We start from the raw sequence: 13447 nt of genomic DNA, 5'->3' as shown, positions 1-13447 counted from the left end.
CACCACTGGTCATTCTGCCGGCCCAGAAAAGTTAGTAAAAACATAGTTAAAATAGTCCAAGTGAGTACAGTGGCTCAACCTTAAGATTATCAAGCAACGAGAATACTTTTAGTGCGCAAAAAAACCTAAAATAACGACTTTATTCAACTATTCATTTTCTTCTGTGTGGGCCTCTGACGTGAGTTCACGAGAGCGCCATGAAGCATGTGCAAGAACTGAGATGACCAAGATGGGTCTAAATGTAGTGTTTAAAATGGTTCTAAAATGTGCATTTCCTGGATGTCTGATTCGTGAGAAACCAGCAAGAAAACGTAAAAGTGCCTTACCAATGCCACAAAATGAATGGCTTACCTTTCACACTCAAATGACCGTGAGCGTCATCTTCTCAGTTCTCGCGCATGGGTTGTGGCTTTCGTGAACTCACTCAGAGGCCCACACAGAAGAAAATGAATAGTTGAATAAAGACGTTATTTTAGGGGTTTTTTTGCGCACAAAAAGTATTCTCGTCGCTTGATAAATTTAAGGTTGAGCCACTGTAGTCACTTGGACTATTTTAATTAGGGATGTCCCGATCCGATCACGTGATCGGAAATCGGGCCCGATCACGTGGTTTCAGACTCGATCGGAATCGGACGTTACCTCCCGATCAGGACTCGGATATATATGTATATATATTCTCATTATTATTTAACACATCTATAGTTATGCGGTGGCACAGAGTTACGCCGGTTTCACACTGCACGCGTTAGCAGAGCGTAAGCAGCGCAGGAGCAGTGCATATGGTGAGCAGGAGCAGGACACGCGCGTTTTGCTTTCACACTGGCAGCGTTTGTCACGCGCGGCTGAACCCCGCGGGTTGTGTACAGACAGAGTAGCCTACTCTATAATGGATAAGTTGGCATTGCTTTATTTCGTCTTCAAATACATTTAACAGAAAATACTTGTCAAGAAGCTTATTTTATTAATAATTTCATAAATATAACTTTTGGTTCATCTTTGTTTTTATTGTTCTGGCAACAAGTTTGTTTTTGGACATTTGTTTTCTTTTTAAATTGATGTTGGTCATTTGATCGACTGTTTAAAACACAATAGATATCATCAATGCACTTTTTGGATAAAACTGCGGTGTATTTTGGCCATGATCAATGCATATCACTTTAATTCAGCGTAAGCGGCGCAGCAAAAATAGACTCTGCGCCGAAACGATCGCGGCACTGCTGCTTCTGCTCCTGCTACGCGCTGCCGCGCCGCCTCTGCGTGCGGTGTGAATGCTCTAATCTGTTAACATGGGCGCCGAAAAAAATACACGCTGCACGCTGCACGCTCTGCTAACGCGTGCAGTGTGAAACCGGCGAGTGCAGTTCCTAAAAGCACATTACTGGCTTTGCAAACACTGTGGCACTTTATTTTTTTATTTGTTTACATGCCTGCTGGGTATTTTAAGTTGAGGTGCTATTTGTTTATATATTAGACTTTTTTTAAGTCCAAAAGTGAAGAATTTATGTTATTTATCACTTAATTGTTCAAGCTACCTCACAGAAGTGCTCTGTTTGTTAACAGAGTTGTTGAATGTTAAAATAAGGTGAATTAAATAAAAAATAAGGAACATCCTGGATCTGTTTTTTGCTCTTCTTTATTCTTTTTTTATGTATTATAGAAGTATCGGATCGGGACTCGGTATCGGTAGATACTCAAAATCAAATGACTCGGACTCGGACTCGAGGGCAAAAAAACCTGATCGGGACATCCCTAATTTTAATGATGTCTTTACTAACTTTTCTGGGCCGGCAGATGAAATTACCTAAAAGCCTATGAGACAGCTCTCAGATTTCATCAAAAATATCTTAATTTGTATTCCGAAGATGAACGAAAGTCTTAGGGGGTTGGAACAACATGAGGGTGAGTAATTACTGACAGAATTTTTATTTTTGGGTGAACTAACCCTTTAAGGCCTACTCATGTCTTAATTTAAACCCTGTCCGAGAAACCGCACAGCATAATGTTGTATTTGTTAAACCACAGTGAACAAGCCTAAGGGAAAAAAAAGTTTAGTTGAGCTAAATAAATTAAGATACATCAAATTAATGATATCATTACTGTCATATATTACTGCTGATTTTACATTCCATTCAAAAAAAAAATCTTCAAACATTCAAACAACTTAAATTTAGGCCTAACTATAATCCACAAAGCTATTGTAATGGTTTAAGAAGACATGAAATACACATGTGAGCCTTTGGCCTTTACCAGCTCAAGTATGTGACAGAAGAAAGTGTGCTTGTCTGGAAAAAGTGTGAATGTATTTAAATGAAAAGGTTCAGTGAGAATGTTGGTTCTCTGTTTAGATAATCTGTACTTTGCAATTGAAATTCTTTTTATCGCACAAGAAAGCAAGTCAGAATCAACAGATAGCCTATAGGATGAGTATTTTAACATCAATGAGAAATGTAGTATGTGATCTGAACTAATCCGAACTAATGTGTTCATTGGTCTAGTTCTTAGACTTAGACTTATAATTATTTATTTTATTTTTATTTTATTTGGTAAAAGCATACATTTCACAAACAGATTAAAGGTGAACTAAGTAACTTTTTTTTACCTTAACTGAACAGCTTCGGAGTCATTGGAATGGTTATATTACTTATTTCGGGTTGAATGGTGGTCGTTTCGCACCCCCCTGGTGCCCGTGAGCGGAAAATCCGCACTCGCAACTTTGAGCCGGCGGGCCGCCGGCCGCCGTGTCAGGAAGTCTCGCGTGATATCAGGTCTCGCGATGTAAACAATTGCTTTACGGCCGAAAGAAATCTGCTAAAATGCTGTCATTATTGCGCTCCCTCGCGCTGTCCGAACCCGAATGAAGAAGACGTTTTAAAGAATGTCCCATCTGCTTTGATGTCGTTGATCTATAGCCTCTGGTGTCTGAGAATCACCAACGAGTTTTTACAACAGTGTTGTCAAATAACTATTCCGAAGCTGTGGGGGGAGCTCTAGAGAGAAACCTGCGAGCAAAAAGCGAGAATACAGCGAGCGAAGAAATCCCGAAGCTACTGAGTGCTGCTTTAAGCACACACATGAAAGAACAACTGAGAGATGAAAATGATACATTTATTATGGCAAATTTGTACAAATACAAAATAGTCAGGGTTCCCACACTTGTTGACCTTGACCGTTCACAAAGACTCGCCCCCTTTAGTTACTGTTGCTATGTCCGACAAGCCACGCCGCTCTCACGCCACACCATGTTCTCACGCAGTGAAACATCGTGAAGCAGAGAGGACACTGACAACACGCTGACAGACACGACAGACCAGGCTACTTTTAATATGAAACAAAGTCTCAACTTTCAAATTTGGTCATTTAACGAAACAATAAATATCGTTTTGTGGCTCTTTAATGTGTCTGACAGATCGCTGTAGAGCCTCAGTTAAAGCTGCTCGTGAACCAATCATCTCTTCCTTCTAGTTCATTTAAAGCATCAAATAAACATAAATGAATTAAAGAAGGAATGTTGTTTTAACCGTGGAAAGACGTCAGTCACTCCGATTTTCAAGTTCAAATCCTCCAACGTTAATCTACTAACTCTCCTGACTGCTTTGTTAGACAAAAATGCCGGATTCGGCGGATGGTGGATTATGATTGGTCAGATCGTCTGTCAGTCAAACTCCCAGCGAAGGGTCAATTCAGAACAATTCACAAATTTATCATTAAAACTTACTTGTTAACTAGTTTCACTGATTCTTTGAAAATAATCTACTCAAACTATTCACTCACAAATCAGATCAAAATCACAATCTATATTGCAATGTTTTATTCTAAACAAGTAAAATACTTTACCAAGAAAAATTAAGAAAGAAAAAAAAAAGAAAAAAACTAACTGCTATTTATTAAATATTTAACATGTTTTCAGTTTAGGATCTTTAAAACTAAGAAGCATTAGGCAAACTACTTTTGATTTGTACTACTTTGAAATTACTGCACTATTGTCCATTGGCAATAACAGAATAGTTTATTCTTCGTTTCTATTAGCAACCATTTTAATGTAATAATACCAACCACCACTATGAAAATGCAAAACAATAAATCAAAATTGAGAAACTACATAAACTCTCCTGTAAGTGAGCAAGTTTTCGGTCTCCTTTTGCCTCTAAGTCTTGAAACAGAGAAATTCCAATCTCTCCTCACACAGTCTGGCCTCCCACTTCCCGTTTGCCACACTGAGGGCACCACAGCGACGAGCAACTGGACACTGTAGATTTCCACCATTTACCCAGTTCTTATACTGTACATCATCCCCATACACCCAGATCCAACTACCCACTAGAAAGTTCAGCCCAATCCATACATAATCACTCTGGACATCTTGAACCTTATTCTCAGCGGTGTGCTGTTCCATAGCTGATGTGAGACTGGTCAAGTCTACATATCTGTCTCTACAGTGTGTCAAGGCCTCAATCCAGGATTTGGGTTCTGACACCAGGATCATAGAGCGCACTTTGGCCATACAAAAGAAAGGGAGTGGTACTGTGCACATCTCATCGAACAACTCACCATCTTTTAAAGCTCCACAAGCTTGTTGGGCTGGTGGTATGGCTCTATTCATGAAATCTAGATTATCCGGTTGCATTCTGTTCCAATACTGGATTGTTAATGGTCCATTAGCACCATACCAAGGTTTATTATACAACCCAATCCAAAAGTAAAGATTATCCACGAAAGAGCTGTCTATGCCACGGATATACACCACCAGTGAAGTCAATTCTGTTTCGTTTTTCACCACGACTAGGCTCATGCTTAACAGGTTGCAATGAGTCTGAGCTTCTTTCCAGGATTTATTTTCATTGACCAGCGTGAATTTGAGGATACTGTTAACTTTTCTGAAGCAGACAAAAGGGTGTTCCTCAAAGCAAACGCGGTCATGCCAGAATCCTCTCCAATCAATTGCTGCACAAAAAAAAAAGTTTAACCACCGGGAGAATGTGACAGGCCTGTTGTCTCCAATCCATCTCCAGGTCTCTTTCAAAGGAGTATTTTCTTTAACTGTAGCTAGACCAATCCAGGCCAAACTATCACTTAGCAAAGCCCTTGTTAAGTTGTTGTCCAAATCATTACGTATAATCGCAAGACCAGCATGATCCGTTTCACACTGTTGTTTTGCCTCCAGCCAAGTTTTTTTTTCTTTGACTAAGTCCCAGACTCCAGAATACTTCTTACACACAAAGAATAGTTTAGTGCCACATGCTGTGTTATAAAACCAATGTCCAGCCTTGCTCATTGAGGCACATTCTCCATACCAGTTGAAATAATTGGATTTGGTCTCATCCACCCAGTACCAAGCTGTGGAAAACCTATAAATTCCCATCCAAGAGAGCTGGCTGACAGAACCGCTGAGATTCTTCAGCTCGTTCTTATCAGAGGCTACAAACAGTTGCCCAGAATTACTTAGGCAATACTTCTTTGCATCAGACCAGGTCATGTTCTTCTCCACATGGATGATTTCCTTCACCAATCCTGGAACGGAACTATCGGCAGACGTATGGAGTGCCAGTAGAAGGAAGTTAAGAAGCCCAAACATCTCCATGGTGAGACAGACAGCAACTGTTACAAGAACATGTCATGTTAAACTAGACTTGAGATTCATTTCCATAACGTCATAGTGAGTATTTGAATAGGATGATTTGAGCTACTGTGTAAAGATGAAATGGTTAACTTTCTTCCTAATCCATACTGAAATGAGGGAACCAATCCAAAACATTCAGTCTTATGGTTACCTAACCTTATTTACAAGGATTAAAACCAGATAAAACACTAAAAGACAATTTAATTTTCTGGTTTTATAATTAATGTTTAGTTAAACTCTTCCATACTGTGCTATGAAGACAGGGCACAGTTAATTGAATTATGACAAATGTTTTTTTATTTTTTACTGTAGAACAGGCATGAGTATCTGACAGAAGGAAGAGTGTTTGTCTGAGAAAATTGTGCATGTATTTAAATGAAAAAGTTCAGTGAGGATGCTGGTGCGATGTCGGATCAGCAAATCTGTACTTTGCAATGGAAATCATCCTCATCTCACGAGAAAGCCTTGTGACAATTGATACAGACTACACAGGACATTTGTCAAAATATACAGTCTTCCTTCATTTTCTGTAATTTAATTTGTCTCAACTATACTCAGATTCTCATTACATCATCTATGAATAGCTAACCACACTAATAAAATCCACAAAATTTAAAGAATGTTGGATACTTGTCGAATGTGCAATGTCACTGGCCCCTATAACACATTTCACTTTTTATTCAGGGTCTCAAACCAAAAGCAATATTTGACGTGCTACTGCTCATACTTCGAAACATTTAAGGGCTTGTCACAATTTAAATAGTTAAGCCTGGGTCAATGGAATCCTGGGGCAATCATATTTCATGTTTCACACTGCTCATACTTTACCTGGGGTTATCAATTACAACTGTAGGTATATGACATTTCACATTGTACATTCATAAACTTTGGATTGATGCTCTTATTTGAAAATTTGCAGTGTCAACAGTCATGATTGGATAAATTCTAAATTACAAGTATGAAACGTACCTCTACCCAGGGTTTGGAATGATGCTAACCCAGGATTAAGTGTTGTGTGAAAAGCCCTTTATTTTCATTTCAGCTGACACCACTGGTACTTTTAGTCCAGTTTCCTGAAGATCTGCCCAACAAGAAGCATGTGCTTGGACAGTACATTGCTGCAGTGCACCAACAGAAGTGGTACAGTATATAGGCAGCATTGAGGAGTGGAATAATAAGGCAGGATGTTCTTGTGTCATTAATGACAAAAGTAGGTACTTCCGATTCCAAACCATTCCAGGGGCTAGGAAGTGCTGATGAGTGCTATGTACCAGTCAGCCACAATCCAGGCATTTTTATGTTCATTCAACCACCAATGGTAGACAGTATTACTCTAAAGAAGAAGACATTCAAAGGATAAATTGACACCCAGAGCTTTGTAGATGTACATTTCTAAAATGCAAAAGTAAAACACCATCTAAAAAGCCATTATTGCTTTTATATGAATAATAAGGGTACATTTCTTTTTTCAACATTATTTGTTATTCAGATAGTCCTCTCTAAATACATTACGTCAGATGTATGCAAACTGACCCACATTTGGTTTTCGACAAATGAAAGTCTATCAAATTCAACAATTTGCACAAGGAGCCACAATGACATTCCCATATCACTGGGACTGAACTATATGGCCTTAAAAAGAAGATACCAAAAGAAAAGTTTAAGAACCTAAAAATATATTGAGATATACAATGTGTATTTGACAGAACGAAGAGTATTTACCTAAGAAAAGAGAGTGTGTAATGCATTTAAATTAAAAGATTAAGTGAAGATGTTGGTGCCAGTTTAGGTAGTAATCTATACTTTGCGATGGAAATCCTCATCATGAAAAAGGAGAAAGGTTTTATGATGCAAAGATGCCCAAACTTAAGTAAGACAAGAACTGATTTAACTAGTCTTAAAATTCATTTGCATGACGTCCTAGTGAGTGTTTCAATAGGAAAGTTTATTTAACTTTGTTGAAGAAAAACAAATGGCATTCAAATATGGAGCCAATCAAAAACATTAAAGGCATACTTCACCCAAAAAAATTAAATATGATGATGATGATTAAAAACTTTATTTACTTTAAGTGACTTGTTATATTTTTCAAAAGATCAAGTCAGATGTCTAAGAAAGATTTAACAGGCCTGAGTTCCATTATAAAATAAAATGCAAAATATTTATGCAATTTTAAACTCAAACTCACGGTTCAGATCATATTACGTTTTTTTTTTAATCATTTTTCAGACACTAAAAACATTTTTTTTTTAACTTGGCTTTCAATTTATTACTTAAAGCACACTTTAAGTACTTCAATACCACAGCAAAAACGACAAGCCGAACTAAAGTTCAAACAGTCAGTAATAAACACAAATTTACAGGCATTTAAATACAAAATAACAAAGTTACAAATAACGTAAGGTCTAATTAGTATTCAGGTACAGAAATGTAATAAATGTAAAATAACACTATAGTGTTCACTGTATAAATTAAATATAGATTAATCTTTGTTAAAGCTGTGTTTTGTTCTTTGATTAACATTAATGACACAGACAGCAACATGTAGGCTATTTATAGGCAGCTGTCACTTTAAGACCAAATGCACAGATCCAATATAATGATAGACATCCGATTTCTTTCTCAACTGTTTATGTTCACTTAAAACACTAAAACGACTTTACAAAGAATACTTGCAGACATGGGTATTTGATATAGATTTGTGTAGGCCTATGTGTCCTTTCAAGAGCAAGGAGACATGAAAGAGGAATCAATTCGGAGTTCGCACGCTATCTGAAACGAGGCTGAAACTGTGTGTGCGCACAAATAACAGCGCACAAGAACCAAATTGAGTTCTCTTTCGCCTCTTCTTGCTTGTAAATGGTTTAAAGGGGTGGTTGATTATGATTTTACTTTTCTAACTTTAGTTAGTGTGCTGTTTGAGCATAAACAACATCTGCAAATTTCCGAAGCTCAAAGTTCAAAGCAAAGGGAGATATTTGCATTTAAAGAAATAGTTTTTTAAGGACTACAACAAACGGCTGGTAGGGTCTACACGACATTCCTCCCGGGTTAGTGACATCACCAACCCTAAAATTTACATAAACCCCGCCCCCGGAACACGATTTATAGATTATCATGACAGAATATGCTAATCAATGACTATAAGATAACTACATAAGCTACATAAATTCATCAACCAACCATTCAGAAATGTCCTGTTGCTTCTACATGTTGTCACTTCTTCTTGAGTCTCTCCATTATTGTCTGAATCCGGTTTGAACATAAACATTGACATTTTCAGTGCATGCGTGTGTGTGTGTGAGGTAAAAGGAAAAAGTAAAAGGTAAAAGTTGAAGCTCCGCCCCCTGTGCCGGGAGCAGCAGCTCATTTGCATTTAAAGTGACAATTTTAACATGCTATATAAAAATATCTGTGAGGTATTTTGGGCTAAAACTTCACATACACACTCTGGGGACATCAAAGACTTATTTTATATCTTGTGAAAGGGGCATTGTACCACCCCTTTAAAATCGCTTGAATGTGTAAATTGGCAAGACAAAACATTAGTTAATCTGTGAATCACATGCCTGCACCATCTAGAGTTTCATGACATAACTTTGTAATAATACCATGAAACACAAGTTTTTAAGATTTTGCCAATTGGTAAAAGCAATCAGTATTAGGCCTACATCATTATGCCTGATTAATGGTTTCAAAAAGAAAACAATAATTAACCCAAGTCTGGTGTAAACTCCGCAAGTGGAGACATAATGAGTAATAATCAACCACTTTTAAAACAGTTTGTAAGCTAATGACCTTCTGTTAGCTAATGAGGATCTAATGGTGCATTCTGCTATAAACAGCCTGAGGCAACAGTCCTTGCAATGTAGGCTATCTTAATCAGGATCTGAGTATACTGGTTTGAAGTTACATTAAAAACAAATACATTTTTGAGTGCACATAAATGAAGCCAGATAGGTGCTAGCAGCTACTGTATAAGACTGGGACTGATAGTCCAAGGGGATGCACAGTCTTCACAAATATGTACTTCAGGGGATTTTGCCCTGTCCTACTTCAGTGGTCTTGACCTTCTCGACCGTAGCAAAAGGAACTGGATGAAATATTTGAATGCTACTGATATACAATCTGATTTCTGACTTGTGATGCAGCCTGAATCATAATCACACCGTGTTCGTTCGTTGGCCAGAGAAGAACTGATTGAGCTTTCTCCCAAGGTTTTTTTCTCCATCCTTGCCACTGTTGCCGTAGCATGCTTAGTTGGGGACACTTAATATTTAACAATATTACTGATTTAACAGCACTGATACTATTGGATAAGAAGTGAACTGTGCTGGACGAAGACATCACTGTTTTCCGCAGAACTGCTGAAATTATGATCTTTTCAACAGAATTGAATCAACACTGAACTGACTTCAGCTGAACAATGACACTATTTTCTTTTAGAGATGCTGCTCTGCCAAAATAAACTCTGTTTGTATCATTGAATCAATTCCCTGTTATCACTGTAAAGCTGCGTTCAAACAATCTGTATTGTATAAAGCGCTACATAAATAAAGTTGACTTGACCGTATAAAATAATTTACTCATAATGTTGACAGTCACATTTTTTTTTTTTTTTACAATCTACTAAATTGTTATTTAATTAATCACAGTAAAAATATAACCATTATAAAACACATTTTTATGAATGAAATCTTCATATTCAGTAGTGCCCGCGTTTTATACACAACAATTTGGTCATGAGGTCAAACATTTCATTTTCAGAAATAGGTCTCTTTTCACTGACCATTTGTTGAAAATGAAAAAATAAGAAGAAAAAACTACTTATGCACTATTTTGTATCCTATTTGTGGAAAGTACCTGCTGTTCATAGAGGATGACAATCACATCAGGCAGCTCTGGCAAGACCCGAGAGGATAATGTTACTCATGGTCTGCTGGTCTTAGCTGGTTTAAGATGGTCTCCAAGTCTGACCAGCTGGAAAATCACTCTGAAACCAGCCAACAGGCCAGCCCTGGCCAAGCTGAGAGACTAGCAATCCAGCTTGTGATGTGTGTTTTTTTTTTTTTAGCAAGGTTGTAAAGCAAGATTTCATAAGCTGACAGAAAATAAGTCAGAATCATGACATTGTTTGCCTGTTATTGACAAGTGTCCGTTATTGCTCGTTGTGTTTTCCCTCCTCTTGCTAAGGTCAAACTTCGGCTACCATGCAAACAAACCAGTTCAAAATGCAAATGCAAGAAGCAAAGAGATGTATGTTGTGCTATAGCATATTTAACGGTTAAGAGCATGACTGTATTCTGATGCTGATCTCACAAAGGAGGAGATGATACAGCCATCACAGATGACAGGCAGGTGCCAATGATGACAGATCATCTCTGCCACGATGACAGCTTCAGTCGCATCGGGGACTGAATACAATGAATGAATGAATACAATGACAATTCCCATCATCTCACTTACCCAAAATCTTGATCCATAGATTTAAAGAAGAATTTGTAGCTGTTAACCGGTCGGTTGCTGAGGACATTTTTGAAATCTGCCAAAGTTACCTTCTCTGGAGCCACTGACAGTTTCACCAAATAAGGAGTTTCCTCCTCATCTATATGGTAAATGATTTTAGTCTCCGCCATGAGAATATGGTGGGAACAATTGCCGAAGAACGGCGCGTGTTCCTGATGCTGCCTATCCAGACGTGCGGCGACAATAAATAAAATGTCTATAATAATGGATGCTAAATTAATACAATCACGCATTTAGCGCGATTGAAGCTGTGAAGTAAGCGACTTTGTAACGCTAAGGATAAGTACACTGCCATTATGGAGGCCTGATAGATATCTATTGCAGCTCACTATGCGGAGGTTTTGCTGCCTGTGTTACTGAAACAGGAAGGAAAGGTTCACATCCTTGAGAGAATCAGCCTGGAATATCCGAGCCGTTCTCCTGCGCACTGCCGCCATCGCGTGGTAGACAGAAGCAATGCGCTCTCAGTCTGGGTTCATCAACAAACAGGTAAACAGGTCTCATCACGCTCGCTGGTTGGAGAAAGTGGTATGAAATGACGGCGATCTGCTAACCTAGGTAGTTATTTTTATTGTTGGCATTTTATTAAATTTTAATATCCTAATGTTTGTGAGAAGAAGAAGAAAAAAATAAAATAAATCCCTTATAGATATCAATCTACATATGCGATGGACGGTTATGCTCATCTTTGATCGCTCCTTTGAAGGTATCTTGAGTAAAACAGCTTTATATTTAACGAAGCACATACAAAAGACCTGAACCGGAAACATTAAAATGGAACGTTTAAATAAAAAAAATAATAATTAGGTCATACTGCAGAGTATCAGTCTGTGAATTGCCCCAATTATCTATTGGATGATTGGAGCTTTCCAATGTCAAATGTAAAAAAATTCCTTATTAGGAAAATCAGCTATCCTTCTCTTTCTACTATGGACTGGCATTAATACGTTTCTGTTATACCTAACAAGTGGAAAGAGCTTTACTTTAAAGTTCTACATAATTACTATCCCTGTAACTCTCTTCTTTATAAGTTTAATTTAGACATATCTTCACAGTGCGCATTCTGCAACTGTAATCTTGAAACAATTCCACATTTGTTTTTTGAATGTGATTATGCAGAGGAGTTCTGGAAAGAAGTAGCCTGGCTTATTTTCTCTGCTTATTACAAACTTTTTACTTTTGAGATTATGAATGTGCTGTTTTTGATTTGGGACTCCGGGTCAAAGGAGATGGATGACAGATTAAAACTGATAACTTTATGTGGTGAGTAAATGTAAAGTAACTGATTCTAAGCCCAATTTTAGACTTTTTTGTGTTGATTTAAAGTTATTTTATGACTCTCTTTGTTTATCAGCTAACAAGAAAGCTGCTAAAACTGCTCTGTTGCTCAAATAAATTATGGTTTCATTATAAGTTACCTTCCAATTTCCTGAAGACTAAAAATTTTTATTATATTTTTTCCATGTTATTTTTTTCTATTTATTTGTATTCATTTATTCTATGTTTAGTTTCTATTAATGTTTTGTGAATTATTATTATTATTATTATTTTAGTAGACTATCTCTTACTGTATGTAATTTACTGCCTTGCTTTACCTTGCTTTATCTTGTGTGATACATGTATCCCCTGTGCTGTTCAATAAAATCTTTAAATTCATTAACAGCTTAAAAAATGGAAATTTGAATTTTAAGAGTTAAACTGGAACATACAAATGAATTTAAACGTAGCTTTATTTTTTCAGCAAGAAAGTTATTAATTGAGATACACAATAGACCCTTTTCACATTTCCAGGTTTCTCAGAAGTCGTCATAATTTGGTAAACGTCTATAGTGGTGAATGAGAGACTACATTAAATATATTTTTGTGTCTATTTTTGACAAATAGCAAAAGAAAAACTCAACAAGTGTTTTCACAACTTTCAAAAAGAGGAAAAAAATAGAGAGATTGATAACGGCAGTCAGAAGAGAGAGAGAGACGTCAACTAGTTTTTTGTAATATAATTTGATGCAAATGTAATAAAATACAAAGTATAATGTTATAAATACAAAAATAAAAATATTAAAAAAATTACTTTTAAAAAATATTTCCTTTGTGTCAATCTCTCCTATAGATTTAATTCAATTGTTTCATTTAATTAATTTACCCCAGCTTTTATGTTTATAATTTTTATCTTTAAAAAAACTGTGGTAGACATTTTGCGTTCATGCATGGCAAGAGTCAAATCTGTTCTGATGGCTGAGATAATTGTTTTGACAGCACTGATATGACTCGTGGTAAAATGATAGGAAATGTCTGTCAAAACAT

General features: G+C 36.9%; 1 protein-coding gene across 2 annotated transcripts in view; it reads right to left on the bottom strand.

The window, feature by feature from the left end:
* Nucleotides 1-11538, bottom strand: part of dvl1b (dishevelled segment polarity protein 1b) — a 39194-nt gene extending 27656 nt beyond the window's left edge. Inside the window, exon 1 of one of the 2 annotated variants that reach the window (XM_084101668.1) lies at nucleotides 11084-11538. In XM_084101668.1, coding sequence (XP_083957794.1) covers nucleotides 11084-11376 — 293 coding nt within the window. In that variant the 5' untranslated portion in view covers nucleotides 11377-11538. The remainder of the gene's footprint in view (nucleotides 1-11083) is intronic. The other variant, XM_084101669.1, reaches the window with a different exon arrangement.
* Between the last annotated feature and the right edge of the window lie 1909 nt (nucleotides 11539-13447).

The sequence above is a fragment of the Abramis brama genome (genome assembly GCF_963993115.1).
Source record: "Abramis brama genome assembly, chromosome: 23".
Lineage (NCBI taxonomy): Eukaryota > Metazoa > Chordata > Actinopteri > Cypriniformes > Leuciscidae > Abramis > Abramis brama.
The sequence above is the reverse complement of the archived record's forward strand: the minus strand, read 5'-3'. Positions and strand labels throughout refer to the sequence as shown.